Here is a 17,092-nt window from a genome sequence, read left to right on the forward strand (position 1 = left end):
GGAGACAGTGATAAGACTTGACCAAGTGGAAGTTGGTGGAAGGAGATGGAGAGGATGACCCTGAGGGGGTACAAGATAATACCATTCACCAAGATAGGGACAGAGAGGGAGCCAGGGCCAGCGGCAGGGTACAAGATGCTGAGTTCAGTTTTAGACAATGTAGAGTTTGAGAGGTCTGTCTGTGAGATATGCATGTAAGATATGCACCATCCCATGGGCCACTGGATCTTTAGTAAGCGGAGAGGCAGGCAGAGAGAGGAGGAAGGAGGCTTCCTCCTGAGCAGAGAGCCTGATGCAGGGCTCGATCCCAGAACCCTGGGATCATGACCTGATGGCAGAGGCTTTAACTCACTGAGCCACCCAGGCGCCGGGATACATAGATCTTAAGCCAGAAAAGGGTTGGAGCTGGAACTAGAGCCTTGGAAGATGTGGTAGGCTCAGTAATGGCCCCCAAAGACATGCAGGTCCTAATCCCTGGAACCTATAAATATTATCTCGTATACCAAAAGGAATGTTGCAGTTGTGATTAATGTAAGGATCCTGAGATAGGGAAATTATCGTGGATTATCTGGGTGGATCCTAAATGTAATCACAAATGTGCTTATAAAATGGAGACGGAGGGAGATTTGACCACAGAAATGAAAGCAATATGATATGACACAGAGGCAAGATGCCCTTGAAGATGGAGGAAGTTGACTATAAGCCAAAGAATGTGAGAAATGCAATTCTAGAAGCTGGGAAAGGTAAGGAAATGGATGCCCACCGAGTACCTTCAGAGGGAGTGCAGTCTTGCTGGTGGTTTGACCTCCAGAACTGCAAAAGAATAAATGTGTGTTGTTTGCAGCCACCAAGTTTGCAATAATTTGTTACAGTCCCAATGGGAAACTCACACAGAAAACATCCACATTAATGGTGTGAAGGAAGCTGGTGGGGATGGATGAAAGTGTCCAGAAAGCCTGGGTGGAGTGAGAAGAGCAAAAGGTCTAGAAGGGAGCTCCCAATGATTCCAGCATTTAAGATACACGCAGAGAAAGGACATCTGAGAAAGGGCCCCTCGGAGCAGCCAGGGAGGGAGGAAGACCACCAAGGAAAAGAATTCTCTCAAAATTCAGAGGAAAGAGTGTTTCAAGAAGGAGGGAGTGATTAACAGTGCAAAATATCCCTAGAGGTCAAGCAAGAAAAGTGCCGGTTGCATTTTAAGAGAGAGATCCTCATTGACCTTGAAATAACTCCGGAGGGATTCCTGCTGAAAACAGACACGAGTGAGTTGCAGGGTGACTGAGTTGTATTTCACAGCATATTTGTCCGGTCTCCTCCAGCAGACTGTACACAGTTTTCAACATTTAATTCTATTACACAAGTAGTATATGCTCCTTGCAGAGAAGTTAGGAGATACAGATTACCCAAAAGAAAAAAAAAATTACTCATGTCCTCAGCAGGTGGTATCTTAGTCTGTATTTTTTAAGTGGTTTTTTTTTTCCCCCTATGTAAAGTATGTAATAGTCTCAATCACCTTATGGAGTAAAATACTACTAGGCCACTTTAAGAGTAGAAAATTTAGGTTTGGGGGAGCCTGGGTGGCTTAGTTAAGCCTGGGACTCTTGATTTTGCCTCAGGTCGTGTCTCAGGGTTGTGAGATCATCCCGGTCGGGTTCCCCACTGGGCTTGGAGTGTGCTTAAGATGCTCTCTCCCACTCAAAAAAAAAAAAAAAAAAAAAGAGAGAGAGAGAAAGAGAGTGAGAGAGAGAAAGAAAAAAATCAAATTTAGAGATCCAAGCAATTTGCTCAGCTGCACACAGCTTGTCAACAGCAGCGACCACGATTGGAACTCAGATCTACGAAATTCCAAAGCCGATATTCTTCATCGCAGGGCTTCCCCGATTTATTTTTTAAAATTAATTAATTATTATTTTTTTAACTTGAAGAATTCTTTCCCATAGGACTTCAGGCTCCAGAACAAAACCTAAGTGCATTTCTATCCTGAACCCCATTCCTCACCTGCCCAAGGAAATAGGTGGTTTCCAAGAGGTAAGGGTTAATAGTGGGGGAAGAGTGGCAGTCTTCAGGCCAGTACGGACAGTGAGCAGGGCTGAGGGGTGAAAGGCACGATACTGAGCCCAGGAAGAATGAGGGCGCGGTGAGAGGGTCCGCAAAGGGCGAACGGGATTGCTCAGAGCTTATTCGTTACGCGCACGTGTTAGGTTCTTTCGTCGCAACTTCACAGTTTAGTGGGCATCAGACTTCTCACTTCGCAGAGAAGGAAACTGAGGTTCCAAGAAGGAATTTACCCGCCTCCAGATCACACAGCTACCCAAGGGCACCGAGCCACACAGACCCAGCAGCGGCCGAACCAAGGGGCGGGTGGGCGGCTCCGGGGGAGCGCAGAGCGGAGGCCAAGAGCTGGGCGTGCGGAGCAAGGGAGTGGTGCAGTTGGGAGCGGAGAGGGGGGCCCAGACCAGGTGGGCTTGGTGGAGACATGAGGGCCGGAGTCGGGATGAGGCCGAACGGGCGAAGTCACGAGGGCTGGGAACGAATCCGTAAAAGACACACGGCGCATGCAGGACGGGCGCGGAGGTGGGGCGCCCGCGCAGTGGGAGGCAAGCAAACTTGGGAGGCCCAGCAGAGGGACGAAAGGGGGCGTGGCCGTGGAGGGGCCGAGAGGGACAAGTGGCAGAGAAGCTTGCAGGCAGGCCCGGGCGGCGCAGTCGGGACGGAGATCTCTGGGGCTGGGCGGGCTGGGAACCCGGCAGGGGAGCCCCGCGAGGGGCCGGGGGCGGGGCAGGGAGTCCTGGGCAGAGCTCTAAGGGACTGGGAGGCCTGGGGGCGGAGCCGAGGAGCCCGGTGAGGTCCGGAGCTCCGGGGCTTCGAGTCCTGTCGGCGGGGGCGGGGCAGTCAGTCAGGGGCGGAGCTCTCAGGGGATGGGCGGTCTGGGGGCGGGGCCGAGGAGGCCGGTGAGGGGCGGAGCTCCGGGGTTCGGAGGCTTGGTGGCCCAGCGGAGGAGCCCGACGGGGGGCAGGGGGCGGGGCAGTCAGTCAGGGGCGGAGCTCTCAGCCTGGGAGGCCTGGGGGTGGGGCTGGGGAGCTCGGCGAGGGGCCTGGGCCGGGCTGTCCAGGCTAAGGGTGGGGGGGAAGGCTGGAAGGCCGGGGGCGGGGCCTAAAGGAGGGCGGGGTAGGGAAGCTCTAGGCTCCCCGGACGCGAGGGAACGCGGCTGTGCTGGGCGAGGGCAGTGGAGGGCGGGGCGGCGCGGAGGGGGCGGGGCGTGCAGAGGCCCCGACGGCGCTCGCGGTGGGCTCTGAGGCCAGCCCAGTTCCGTGCAGCGAGCGCCCCCCGCGCCCCGCTCCGGCAGTCCCGGCGCCCCCGCCCCGCGCCCGCCATGCCCGAGCAGCTCAGCGTCGCCGAGTTCCTGGCCGTCACCGCGGAGGACCTCAGCTCCCCGGCCGGGGCCGCTGCCTTTGCCGCCAAGATGCCCCGGTGCCGGGGGGCGGCACTGGCGCGGGAGGAGGTGAGGGGACCCAGGCGGGAGGGGCCGGGGGTCCCGGCAGGGCTTTGACCTTCACGGGCGTGACCGTGATGGCTCTTACCGCGCCCCAGAAACCTGATCCCTCTCCAGATCTGTGAGAACCGAGTGCATCTCAAACATCGGCGACCTCACTGTCGAGTCCGGGGGAGGGCCCGAGGGACTTTTTGTGCGGCGGCGGGGGGAGGCTTGAGGTCATCTCGATGACAGGCTTCACAGGTCGGGGTCATAACCCCAGTGCTCGTGTTGACCTGCCCCGTCGTATGCATGTTTGTTCAGCACCTCACTGCATCTGTTTGGGTTTTCGTCTTCGGAGCCCCACGAGTTTGCTGAGTTTGCTCCCCAAGTCACTCCCCTCCTGGAAAACAGGCCTTCCCGCCTCGGTCTGAACTTCTCCGCAGCTTCAGGGAGGCCCCCTCCCCCTGGCTGCGGGTTCTGAGATTTGGCCGGCCCTTGTGGAATGAATGCGAATGAGAAGGCGCCAGGAGCTGGGGTTCACCTTGGCCAGGCTGTTGGCAAGTTTGTAGTCTCCCCTCCCCTCCCCTTTTCTCTTTGTCTTTCCCAGCAACGCGTCCCAGGCCTTTTCTTTCGCCCTTGCAGGCTGCCCCACCCCATTCCCGTCTGCACTGGAGTTCATTCCTACCCCCCACCCCAACGGACCTGCTGCGCGCTCGGGGGGGCCTCCTCTGCCCGCACTGTTCTAGGGCAGACACCCTGGGGCTTTGGGTCAAGGGTGGATAATGGGGTTGTGCACCTCCCTTTCAGAGGATGCCCCGAATTGGGTGGCATTTTTTACTTTAGCAGGAGCTCTCATCTCCAGCCTTCACCGTGAGAGTCTTGAGCGCCCACTGTGTGGCAAATAAAAAGCTCAATAGTTCAAAATACCCTGGGCCAGTGTCTTGAGGAGTATCTCCTTCTCCTCCTCTCCCTGGCAGGCTGAACCCCCATCCCAGAGTCTGTGCATCTCTCTGTTAGGGGTGTTAGAGGAGTGTGGGAAGAGCATTGACTTTGCAAGAGACAGAGCTGTGTTCAGTGGCAAACTGGCCCTGCAGTTTGCCAGCTGTGTGAGCTTGGGTGTATGACCTGAGCTGTTTGAGCCTCACATTTGGGATCTATAAAATGGGATAATAATGTTTACCTCACAGGGCTATGGTATTATATGAGTCAGTGTGAGTAAAGCATGCATCTTTATAAATGGAATGATTATCAGGTTAATTGATGGACCTTTTAGACGGTGACCGGTTCTCTTTTGTTTGTCCTCATTTCTCTCACAGAGCCTAGCCTAGTGCGTTGCACATAGTAGGGTTACAGGCTTTCATTAAAATAAGAAGCAGCTGGGCACCTGGGTGGCTCAGTGGGCTAAAGCCTCTGCCTTCGGCTCAGGTCATGATCTCAGGGTCCTGGGATCGAGCCCCACATTGGGCTCTCTGTTCAGCGGGGAGCCTGCTTCCTCCTCTCTCTCTGCCTGCCTCTCTGCCTACTTGTGATCTCTCTCTGTCAAATAAATAAATAAAATTAAAATAAAATAAAATAAAATAAAATAAGAAGCAGCTGTGGCCCCTGATTGGCTTAGTGGGTTAAAGCCTCTGCCTTCAACTCAGGTCATGATCCCAGGGTCCTGGGATCGAGCCCTGCATCGGGCTCTCTGCTCAGCGGTGAGCCTGCTTCCTCCTCTCTCCCTCTCTGTCTGCCTCTCTGCCTACTTATGATCTCTGTCTGTCAAATAAATAAATAAAATCTTAAAAAAAAAAAAAGAAGCAGCCAATGACCTTTTGGCCTCTTTCCTCAGGCAGAACCCATAACTTGAAGTCCCCCGCACTATGGATGTGGATTCTGTGTTTCTGGGAGGTTCACAGGGCAACTGTCGTCCTGATGGTAGAGTGTTGCCAGAGGTTCATCTTCACGGCTTCACATTCCTTGACCTGGAAGAGTTCAGTGCCACTGGCATCGTTAGGGCTTTCACGGTTCACCCTCCTCTCTGGGTTGTTCATTAAAATGTTATATCAGATCAGGAGTAGGAGAAGGGACTGTACTATGAACCTTTCTCCAGGGACAGAAATGCCCATTTATCCTGTGCATCTGGCCTTGCCTGGGTTGGTGTGTGTTAGTACTTGTGTGTGCTGGGAAATGAGCACGGGTGGGAGGAGTATGGGGGGGGGCGCCCCTTGGAATGGGTCTGGAGGGTGTCGTAGACTCTGGTCAGGGCTCAGCTTTGCCCCAATTCAGGCCAGACAAAAATCCAGCCTCGTTTGCCTTCAGGACTTTGGTTTGGTCTGTGTGACGCTTTGTTTTCGCAGCAGAAAGCCTGTGGCACCCAAACACGGCTTTCCTCTTCACTGTTTTAGTGTCCGAAAAGTTAGCATCTGACCTTTGGATTGGACTTTCCTGAGGTTTCATGTTTGATTTTGCATTCATGTTTATATTTACATGCAGTTTGATGCTGGCATCCGCCTACTACCCTACCCCCCAGCTTCCCCCCCGTCCCTGCTCCACCGTACCCCCATTCTGGGCATGACTAACCCACCCCCTGGCTTGAGGCTCCATTTGGCTGAATTAAAATGCAACAGATTCTTAAAGCACACCTTCTAGTCCCCTATGGCTTCCCCAGGAGTAACTAGAGACACTGTCCTGGGACTTGCAGGACTCTTTTGCAATTCTACTAGGAAGGCCCCTTGGCAGGCCACTGAACTAGAATGTCAGCATTGAGCAGCCATTTAACATAGAGATCACCTAGGAACTCTCATATAATTTGGGGAAACTGATGTCCAGAAAGTACAAGAGACTTGTCTGAGCTCCTTCCTCTGGGTAATAGAATTGGCATTGCCACCCAAATATTCTAACCCCTAGTCCTATTCTGTTTCCTTTCAAAGTCCAAATGCCTGTTCTCCCTATGTAACTTCTCTGAACCTCAGTTTTTCTACCCTTAAAATGGGTCTAATAATCCTTCCTTGCTTTCCTCTCTAGGTTGTTAAAGTTTTGTTGTTGTTTTTTTTTTAAGATTTTTATTTATGTATTTGACAGAGAGAGACACAGCGAGAGAGAGAACACGGGGTGTGGGGGGTGGGGAAGAAGCAGGCGTCCCGCTGAACAGGGCGCCCGATGCGGGGCTCGATCCCAGGACCCTGGATCATGACCTGAGCTGCAAGCAGATGCTTAACGACTGAGCCACCCAGGCATCCTAAAGTTTTTTGTTTTTAATTGTGAAACACTGTACAAATGTGAGGGAATATTAAGATAAATAAATCATTCTGTCAACCACCTCTTTCCTGTTCTGGGCCCCTTTACAGTCATCATCTTACTGGTAGTCACAAGAACACTGGTGAAAATGGACCCAAGAAGGTTAAGGCAGTCACCTAGTGCCACATAGTGGCTATGTCTGACTCTAAGTATATTCTTTTTTTTTTTTTAAGATTTTATTTATTTATTTGACAGAGATCACAAGTAGGCAGAGAGGCAGGCAGAGAGAGAGGAGGAAGCAGGCTCCCTGCTGAGCAGAGAGCCCGATGCAGGACTCGATCCCAGGACCCTGGGATCATGACCTGAGCCGAAGGCAGAGGCTTTAACCCACTGAGCCACCCAGGTTCCCTCTAAGTATATTCTATATCCAGTTCTCCATGCCATCTCTGGGCCAGGCACCAAGGACGTAGAGATGCTGCTCTGGTTTGATGGCTGGTTGGGAGATGTGCCTATCTTAGGGAGACGAGTAGGAATCCCAGGAGTCTGTCCTGAGTGCCTAGAGAGAAGTACAGAAGGGGGCCATAAGAGGTCAGTGGGGTCGTGGGGAGAGAACAGTGAGGATTGGTGCAGTCATGGAGAGCTTCCTAGAAGAGGTGACTTCCAGATGGGTCTTGAGAAATGGAGGAACTCCATCATTCAGTGGAGAGGGTAAGTGAGTGAATTTGGAGATGCGGGAAGAGAGCATATACAAGGACCAAGTAAACTATTTTGACCAGTGCTAAGAATTCATGCTGTATTATGCATCTCAAACTACTACTGAGTGTGTATCTCCTGCTAGGTGTTAGATAAAGCAGTCTTCCACAAATAGGAGATCTTCGAAGGCTTGCGTCTCTTATATTTATTTGAAGGTCAATGAAGTTTTAATTGCACAAAGGACATGATAATTTTTTATTAGGTTTTAAATTTTAATTCCAAGATAGTTAACATATAGTGCTATAAGGACATAATCATTTTAATTAAAACATATAAAAACATATCAGAAAAGGCAGAATTCACCTCTAATCGTGCTTCACAATCCTTCTACTCTCCCTGGAGGTATTTGCTGTGGAAATGTGTGTGTTTCCTAACATATGACCTCAAAGAAAATACATTCTCGCAAGGGGGTGGTAATTAGGAGGAATGTTTACCTCGATTAGTATCATGTTCTATATTACATAGTTGACGTTTTATTGGAGTCACGTTTGTCTTGTCCTTTGTGACTTTGCTTTTTTTTTTTTAATCTTGTTTTAGAAAGACCTTTGTTGCTAATACTCGTGTGACTTCTATATTCTGCTCTATCATGTGTCTTTATTTGTTTTACAAAAAATAATAAAAATTATGTAATCTTTGAGTTTGTTTGCAAGAAACATAAGCCCTCTCAAGCCGCTGATGTTGAAGGGAAACTTGTTTTAGGGAATTAGAGGTGCCTCGGGGGACTGAAGCGTGGTTAAGTAATAGTAGACCGCATCAGGGCCTCACTTGAGGCTGGGAAGTCGTCAGGAGCAAAGGGAACTGCTTCATCATTCTGGCTGCCCCGCCTCTGCTTCTTTCTGCACATCTGCTCACTTGTCATCACATGGGCCCCAGAAGGTATCACATAGTCGTCTGGGGAAGAAGGCGGCTTCAGCCCCCATATCCCCGTGACCTCACGTGTCTGAAGGTAACCACGCTTGTCTTGTGTCCCACTTCCCGGTTCCTGGAGGAGAGGTTGATGGCCTGGCTCAGCTTCTGGATTGGTTCTAGAAAATGGGGTTTCCATCCCTGGTTTCACGTGGCTACGGAGACCTGTGCTGTGGGAGGGAACACTTCCCAGAGAAGAGGGGCAGAGCTTGGAAAGTCCCCATCCCTCCTATGTACAATGGAAGATCCAGGGAGAGGCACAGTTCTCATCCTGTTTTCTGCCTACTTGGCTATCCAGGTGTTAGATGGACCCCAGCTTCAAAAGCTCAGGTTTAGTGGAATTAAAAAGGTGGGGAGCTAGGTTGGGCCACCAGCTCTTGATCTCAGGTAGGATCTTGATCTCAGTGTTGTGAGTTCAGGCCCTGAGTTGGGATCTGTGGTGCCTACTTTAAAAAACAAAAGTGGAGAACTAGAGGGTGTAGCATGACTTGGAAGGCCATGACTGCCAATTCGCCACTTGGGCTTTTTGCTGGACATGGGGGACCAGTGAACCCAATCATGTTGTCCAAGGAATGGGTGAGGCCAGTTCTGCTAAGGGACACAGCAGCCAGCATAGGGCCTTTGGGACTGCTTGGTGCCAGGGCCTGTGTTATGCACTGGGTGGACACATTGCTTATTAAAAGAAATAGAGGCCTTGCTCCATTGTGCTTTCAAATCTTCTGGGGAAGACAGCTAGTAAACAGATTAACAAAGTAAGTAATTGCATGTTGTGATGAATGGCATGAAGGCTCATCCTCCCGGTCAAGGCCTTCCTTGGAGTTTGGTCCTGAACCCTCATTTCTTTGCGTGCTAGCCACTCCCCGGGCAATCTCATCCACACCCTCAGCTTCGGTCCTCTCTCATCTTTAAGCGACTCACTCACGCATTGGTATATCCAGCCCAGACCCTCATGTTCAACTGCTTGCTTGGCCATTTCACGTAGACATCTCAATGTGTCCAAAACCACACTTGTGACTTCCTACACAGACTGGCCTTTCCAGGATCCCCTTCTCCAGGAGTGGTACCTCCCTCTGTACTGTTACACCAGCCAGAAACCTTGTACCTCCACACGTATCCTGCATCATCAAGGGTCACCAGTTCTGTAAACATCTCCGCAGCCTACCCGCTTCTCTACATCCCAACCCTGGTCCAGACCACCATCACCTCTCCCCTGGTGCTCCTAACTTGTTTCTCTGCTTTTATTCTAGCCCAGTTCTCCCTAATAGCACTGCATGTCTCTCCTTTGTGGCACACATCAGAGATATATTTTGTATTTATTTATATAATGATGTTTATTAAAATCTGATTTCTCACTAGATTTTGAGTTCCATGAGAATAGAATCTAATCTCACCACTGTACCCCTGGTATTTACCATAACACCATAGTGGGTGCTCAGAAAATATTGGTTGGATAACGAATAAATAAAAGAAGAAAACTGAAAAGGAGCGTACTAGAGAATAGTGGTATGAGGGTGTTCCAGATCGGGGGAACAGCTTAAGCAAAGGCCCTGAGGCAGTAAAGAACCTAAAGCATCTGTGACACTGAAAGGAGACCAGAGGGACAGCAACATAGTGATGAGGTGTTGGAAGAGCAAGACTGGATGAGTTTGGGAAAGCAGGCAGGGGCTAGATCACATTCAAGTTTGTAGGCCCTTGTAGCAGGTTTGGATTTTATCTATTTTGTAAGCAAGCAGCATGATCCAGTTTCCGTTCTAGAAAGATCATATCAGCTGCCTTGTGGAGATGAGATCAGAGGGAGCAGGAGAAAACCCAAGGATGCTGTTACAGCTGTTCATGGAAGAGAATGATGGAAGTGTGGCTAGGGCCGTGATTGGTGGAGGAGAGAAGTGGACAGATTCTAGAAGTATTTTGTAAGTAGTAACTAACATCAAGACTTGTTGACGGAGTGCATGTGGGGGAGTGGTCAAGAACCGTCCCCAGATTCCTAAGGAAGAGTGCCATTTACCCTTTTCTAGGAAGGAGAAATCTGGGGGGAGAAACAGGTTTGGGGGAAAGTCGGGAATCCTGAGATACCCAAGTGGAGAGGTCAAGAAGGCGTTTGGGTGTATGAGTTTATTTCGGATATATGAGTCTGGAGATGAAAGGAGTGGGCGAGAGTTGTCAGAGTTGAGATAGCGGGTTTTGAACCTGTATCTGTGTAAGAATCACCTGCTGGCATTCGCAGAGAGTCTAACTCAGCAGCTGTGTCTTTCTTAGGCCTCTTATTGCAAGCGATGGAACACAACCTGAGCTGCTTCACACAAAAAAGCAGTTCACGGAAAGGGAATATTCAGTAGGTCACACAGTTTCTGGGAAGCTGGAGAGCTGGGGTGAGGTGACAGGCAGGATCTCAGCCAAAATCACTCCGCTGAGCCAGTTTGGCGAGGACACTGCGCTAAATGCCACGGCTCGTTGCTGCCACTGTCCTTGGAGACAGGGCTCCTTCGTGGCTCTCCCCGTGGGCAGGAGAACAGATCTTCCCTCTCTGCTCCCGACTCGGAGTCTGCAGCGAGTGCCTGCTCCGCCGAGCCCAGCTCACACCTGGACCCTAGCTGCAAGGGAGTCTGGAACAACGAGAATGTGGACTTCGCAGCTTTTGCCAGAGGCACGCTCTGCCAGGACTTGCACTGCAAGTAGTTTTGTAGATGAAAGAAGGAGACTCACAAGCTGACCGGCAAAAAAGTGGCAAGTGTCCCTGGCCGGTTTGCTGGTGGGCGGGGGGGGTGTCTGAGAATCTGCATTTTGATCAGCGTCCCAGGAGATGCTCATGCAGCCGGTCCATGGACCACGTGGGCTTATCGCATTAGTTGGTGTTTAAAGCTGAGGGAATGGATGACATACCCCAGGGAGAGGAATGAAGAGGGCCCTGGGTCCAAGCTCTGGGGAGCTCCAGGGCCAAGAAGTTGGGAAGGAAAGAGCAGCTAATGAAGGAGAGTGAGAAGGAGCTGCCAGTGGGGAAGGAGGAAACTCAAGAGGGTGCAGAGCCCCCAGAAAACTGGAGAGGAATGTTCCGAGAGGGGAGCCATGCTCAGCTCAGTCAGATGCTGCCTAGATGTCCAGAGGCAAAATAAGAAAATGGCAGACACAACGCCTGAGCATGGCAACATAGAGGTCGATGAACAGGTTAGGAGCCGGGCCACTGCTGGCTTCCCCTCTGTACTGGCCCGGACTGATTCAGGGAGCGGGCTGATGAGAAGTTCCCCTGCGATGGGGAGCTGAGATGGGATGATGGCTGGGGACCTGCGCCAAGAGGGTTTTCCAGGATGGGCTTAGAACGTTGTCCCGCCTGAACCCATCCTCTTCCCATACCTACCTCTCGACAAGGGCAGAGGGTCTTCCCGGACTGTACGCCTCAGACTCAGTCTTGTAGAGTCTCCTCCTCTCTCTAAATTTCAGTCTCTCTGAAGTTCAGTTCACTTCCTTGCCTGATGTTCAGCTGTTTCGGGCCACTGAGGTGACACAAGCAGGTCTGAGGACAGAACCTGAACTGCAGGGCATGGCAGAAGGAAAATGCTTTCCCTGAAGGCCGTTTGGCAGTCTAGTCCTCAGACAGATGTTGTTGCTAGAAGATCCTTTTCTTTTCTTTCTTTTTTTTTTTTTTCCAAGATTTTTATTTGAGAGAGAGAGGGAGTGAGCAGGGGGAGGACAGAGCTAGAGGGAGAGAGAATCTCAAGCAGATTCCCCACGGAGCATGGAACCCAATGCGGGGCTTGATCTCATGACCCTGAGATCATGACCTGAGCCGAAACCAAGAGCCAGATGCTCAACCAACTGAACCACCTAGGCACACCGCTAGAAGATTCTTTCAATGGGACTAGTGCCTGGGTCCAGAGCACATGAGGCATTGAGGCCTGCGGAGGAATAGTGAGTTCCTCAGGCTCTGGGGCAGAGCCCTGGGAACTCTCTGTCCTGGGAACATTGTAGGGACTGGACCTCACTGGGGTCAGAGTGGGCCTCACTGTGGAGCATACTGGCCTGGGAACAGCTGTTAAAGGTTCTCCAACTCAGATGGCTTTTGACCTTGACCGAGCTTTTAAGAACTTCAGTTGCCGTAGGCTCTACCTGGACCCACTTTATGAGAATCTCCCAGGGGTGAGGCCTGGGCAAGTGAGGAGTTCAGCAGTTCCCCAGGTGACTGATGAGTAGTTGGGGTGAAGATGATTGTGGTAAGCCATGGCATGCCCATGTAAGGTTGGGAAGGTAGGTTCTGATGGCACGGAGACCATAAGACAAGGCCCCGTCTGGAAAGGAGAAGGACTTAGGCCCATGGAAAGCTGATCGACAACCCACAGCATACAAGGATGAGGCTGAGGTCTATGCAGAGTCCAGGGACTGATGTCAGACAAACCTGGGTTTGAATTCCCTTTGGCTGTGTGACCTCAGGCAGATGACTTCACCTTTCTGAATCTCAGTTTCCCCATCTGTAGATCATGGGCACTGATAACACTGTCATGGAGTTGTTCAAGGGGTTTACAGATAAATCATCTAGCATATCCCTGGCACATGACAGATGCTTAACTTTTTTTTTTTTAAAGATTTTATTTATTTATTTGACAGGCAGAGATCACATGTAGGCAGAGAGGCAGGTAGAGAGAGAGGAAGGGAAGCAGACTCCCTGCTGAGCAGAGAGGCCGACGCGGGGCTCGATCCCAGGACCCTGGGATGACCTGAGCCTAAGGCAGAGGCTTTAACCCACTGAGCCACCCAGGCGCCCCATTTTTTTAAAATATTTTATTTATTTATTTGATACAGAGAGAGAGATCACAAGTAGGCAGAGTGGCAGGCAGAGAGAGAGGGGGAAGCAGGCTTCCCGCTGAGCAGAGAACCCGGTGTGGGGCTCGATCCCAGGGCCCTGAGATCATGACCTGAGCCAAAGGCAGAGGCTTAACCCACTGAGCCACCCAGGTGCCCTGATACTTAACTTTTTTAAAAGTCCCTTTTACTAAAAGCACAATTACCCCCTGCACATAGGATAGCTAAAGAGATCAGGAGCCACACAGGGAAAATGAGATCATTGCAACAGGGTTTATGAGTGAGCGCTAAAATTGTCTGGGACGTCCTGGCACCAGAGCCAAAAGAGGACTCTGGTGTCCCCTCCGGGTGTCCAGGAGTGAAGAGCCCAGCCCAGTTCTGGACAAGACAGGTTCTTCCCTCAGCTCTGCCCTTTGCTGCCTCTCAACCATTCGTTTCTACAGCAAATGTTTACTGAGACTGACTGCACGTCCCCTCCCCTGGGTTGCTTTTAGGAGGATTTCTTAAAATTGGGATAAAATTCACCATTTTAACCATTTTAAAGCATGCTGGTCAGTGGTCCTTACTCACGGTGCTGTACAAACACCACCTCTTACTCCAGAACATCTCACCCCCAAAAGAAATACCGTGTTCCTTAGAGTCACTCCCCGCTGCCCCTCCCCGAGCCCCTGGCCACTCTCTGTCCCTCTGGATTGGCCTGTTCTGAATATTTCATATCAGTGGAATCCTCTCATATGTGGCCTTTTGGGTCTGGCTTCTTCTAGTTAGTGTCATGTTTGCATGGTTCTCCCATGTCATCTGGGTTGCTTTAAAAGCAGTAGAAATAGGAAGAGCAAACACAGCAGGCAGTGCTGTGCGCACTTCCTGAATCCGATCCCTGTAATCCCCATAAGGAGGTGAAGCCGCAGAGATGAACAGTTCAGTAAACAGGATCGCCAGGAAACGGCCAGGATGCCCATGCAATATCTGGGATATACTTATCCTAAAAAATTGTTCATCGATGATTTGAAATTCTAATGTACCTGCATGTCCTGTGTTTTTGTTTGCAAAATCTGGCAACTCTACTAGCATAAGTGGCAAAGCCAGGGTTTGGACTTGGCAGTTCAAAGCCCTTGGGAGGGCCTGACCTCTCACCCCATGGGTCATGCCTGACATGATTTAGCAGGTCTCAAGTGAGGCTCTGGTACTCTTGCTTTTTGAAGTGCTCCAGGTGATTCCCCTGGCAGCCTGGGGGTGTGGGGGCCGAGTTCTCTGGGCAGGAGAGCTAGGCTGCCGCCCTCCCTATATGCAGGGCGCTGGGCTATGGGCTGAAAGGCCTGACTGCATTCAGTCCTATGAGATAGATGCTGTTATTATCCCATTTGACAGATGGGGTAATGGAGGCACTGAGAAACTAAGTCACCCGCTCCAGGTCACCTGGCTAAGACTATCGGAAAGAGAATTTGGACCTCAGAACAGTGTGATGTGAAAGCTGGAGTCCTGAGCTCCTGCTGCTTTTTTGTGTTCTCATAGAGCCTTGCGAACATTCATCCATTCATTCACAAACGTCTGTGGCTACTCACGAGGCCCTGTGCTGGGGGCTGTGAATGCAAAGGCAAATGAGCTGGTCTTCAGCCCCAGAGGGAAGTCAGACGTGTGGTACATAAGGGCCATGAATGCCCGGATAAAAGGCATAAAGGCAGGAGGGATGGGTTCTGGAGGGGTAAGTTCCATTGAGGCAGGGTGGAAGTAACCTAAGCAGAGTCTGGGAAGACTAAGCATCTAGGGCGTAAGGGGGGAGGGCCTGTCCAGGCAGCGGGGAGAGCGTGAGCAAAGGCTTGGTGGCTGGCAACAGCCTGGTGTGTTGAGGAAATTGCAGAGCTGGGTAGGACTGACATTTATGGGATCCGTGATGGATATCCCGTTGGGTGCAGGGAAGGGACTCATCCAGGCCAATAAGGGAGCCAGAGAATGGGAGGTGGGGGGCTCTTGGCTCCTCTATTCAGGGAGGGCAGGCCAGGCTGTCTGCGGAGCTGAGTGGAATTCAGGGCTTGGGGCCAGGATTCAGACGGGAATCCAAGGCGATCGGTCCGGCAGAGTTCTCGCTCTCTTAGCTCATCACTGCCTAGCAGTCTCCCGAGAAAAATCCCAGCCAGGAAACTTGGGGTTTACAGAGGGCTCAGCTTACGTTGAGGGTGCGGCTCCCTTCCTGCAACCCCTCTTCCTCCCCGCTTCCCACCACCCTGCAAGGGGCAGCTGGCGAGGTCTAGCAGCTTCCCTGACCGGGGAGACAGATGCAGGGGCCCAACTGAGGGGGCCCCCGGCCAGTCACGGGCTCCAGCCGCGCAGGAAGGAAAACAGCGAGAGGCTGAGGGACCCTGAAATAATAAATGTCAGAGCTGGCAGGAGCCTTCCGCATCCCGCCCAGCCCCTTCGTTCCAGACTCCAGATGGGAGCCGAGGAGTCAGTCTGGGAGGGAAGGAGACTGCGTGAGGTCACAGCAGGGGTGGGGGTAGAGCTGGGCCCCTGGTCCTGGCTCCCAGGCTCTGTGGTTTAGCTAGGACAGAGGCTACAGGCAGGCAAGGAGAGAGGAGCTGGAAAGAGCCCTGCCCTGCTCCCTGGCACCTCCTTCTGACTCCCCAGCCTGGACTCTTGGGTCCTGGGGGATGGGGGCCTTGCCCGCCCAGATGAAAACCAGTTGGAGATGTGCTCTCGCCTGGTGCCTGAGGTTCGAGCAGCCTTGCAGGATACGATTAACAGGACTCGGAGTCCCAGAGCATCTCCTAGAAGGGGAGTTAGCACTCATGTCCATCAACTGTAAGGTGTACAGATGGGGAAACTGTGGCACAGAAGGACGGTATGTGCTCAGAGAGACCCAGAGGGGCTAGTAGCTGAGACAGGCCTAAAATTCAGTCCCTTTCCCTTCCTTCAGAATGTTTCTGCGTTACCTCTCAAGGTGCCTGACATCCACCATTAGAAAAAATACGGTCTCATTTAATGTTCACAGTTGTGCTGACAGAGGTAACAGGCTTAGCTAGGTGGGATCTCGCTCATGGTTTGCTATAGCATGATAACGTGAGAAGGCTCTGGAAACTACGGGCTCTACCCTTCCTGGAGCTGCCTTTGGCACCTGGGCCGGTTGCCTCATCTATCCCAGCCTCAGTTTCCTCATCTGTAAAATGGGAAGGATAATAACTACGTCGCAGGGCCGGTGGGAAGAACAAATGAGGGTAGCATCAAGTGTCTGGCCCAAAGCGATCCCTCAGTGGGAAGGGAGGTGGTTGGATTCATGTTAGTAAGTAGACTCATTCTGGGACTTTGGAGTCAGTTCTTTCTGTCATGTGTGATTGGCTTTGGGTTGGGTCAGGCTGTGTTCCCCATCACCCTGTCATGCCTGGGGGATGTGTCTGCGCCCCTTTTCCCCTCTCGGACGTGGGTCTGCAGCCAAGCCCTAGAGCTGATCTTTCTACCATTGGAATTTACCACATCACTCCTCTCTTGTCCAGAGCCCTGCGGGTGCTCCCGGTCACCTGTGGGGTAAAACCTAGGGGTTTGGTTAAAAGAGCCTGACACCCTGGGTCTAAGTTTAAGTTCCACCACCTACTAGGTGTATGAGCCTGGGCAAATGCCAAAACTTTCCTGGGCCTCAGTTGCCTCATCTGTAAAACCTTCTGGGGTTACTGACAGGATTCCATGAAGTAGGACAAAGCATGTCACCTGGGGTAGAGTGCAACTCTTGACCCTAGGGTTGTGAGTTTGAGCCCCACGTTGGGGGTAGAGATGACTTAATAAATAAAAGTTAAAAAAAAAAAAAGTATGTCACATGCTCGCCACACAGCCTGACATATAGTAGTGCTAGAAGCATCTGCTTAGCTCTCACTGTGAGCCTGGTCTCCCAGGGGGTCATTCTGGGCCCTCTCAGTCCTGAGGCCTCACTGTTCACAGCCCCGCCCCTGGCGACATGCTGCT

At 51.6% G+C, this 17,092-nt stretch overlaps 1 protein-coding gene across 1 annotated transcript in view; it reads left to right on the forward strand.

Annotated features, from left to right (window-relative positions):
• Nucleotides 1–3,262: 3,262 nt before the first annotated feature.
• Nucleotides 3,263–17,092, forward strand: part of ASAP3 (ArfGAP with SH3 domain, ankyrin repeat and PH domain 3) — a 47,055-nt gene continuing 33,225 nt past the window's right edge. Inside the window, 1 exon segment of the mRNA XM_080801270.1 lies at nt 3,263–3,502. Within this exon segment, the coding sequence (XP_080657396.1) occupies nt 3,374–3,502 (129 nt within the window). The 5' untranslated portion in view covers nt 3,263–3,373.

The sequence above is a fragment of the Martes martes genome, assembly GCF_963455335.1.
Source record: "Martes martes genome assembly, chromosome: 4".
In the NCBI taxonomy this organism is placed as follows: domain Eukaryota; kingdom Metazoa; phylum Chordata; class Mammalia; order Carnivora; family Mustelidae; genus Martes; species Martes martes.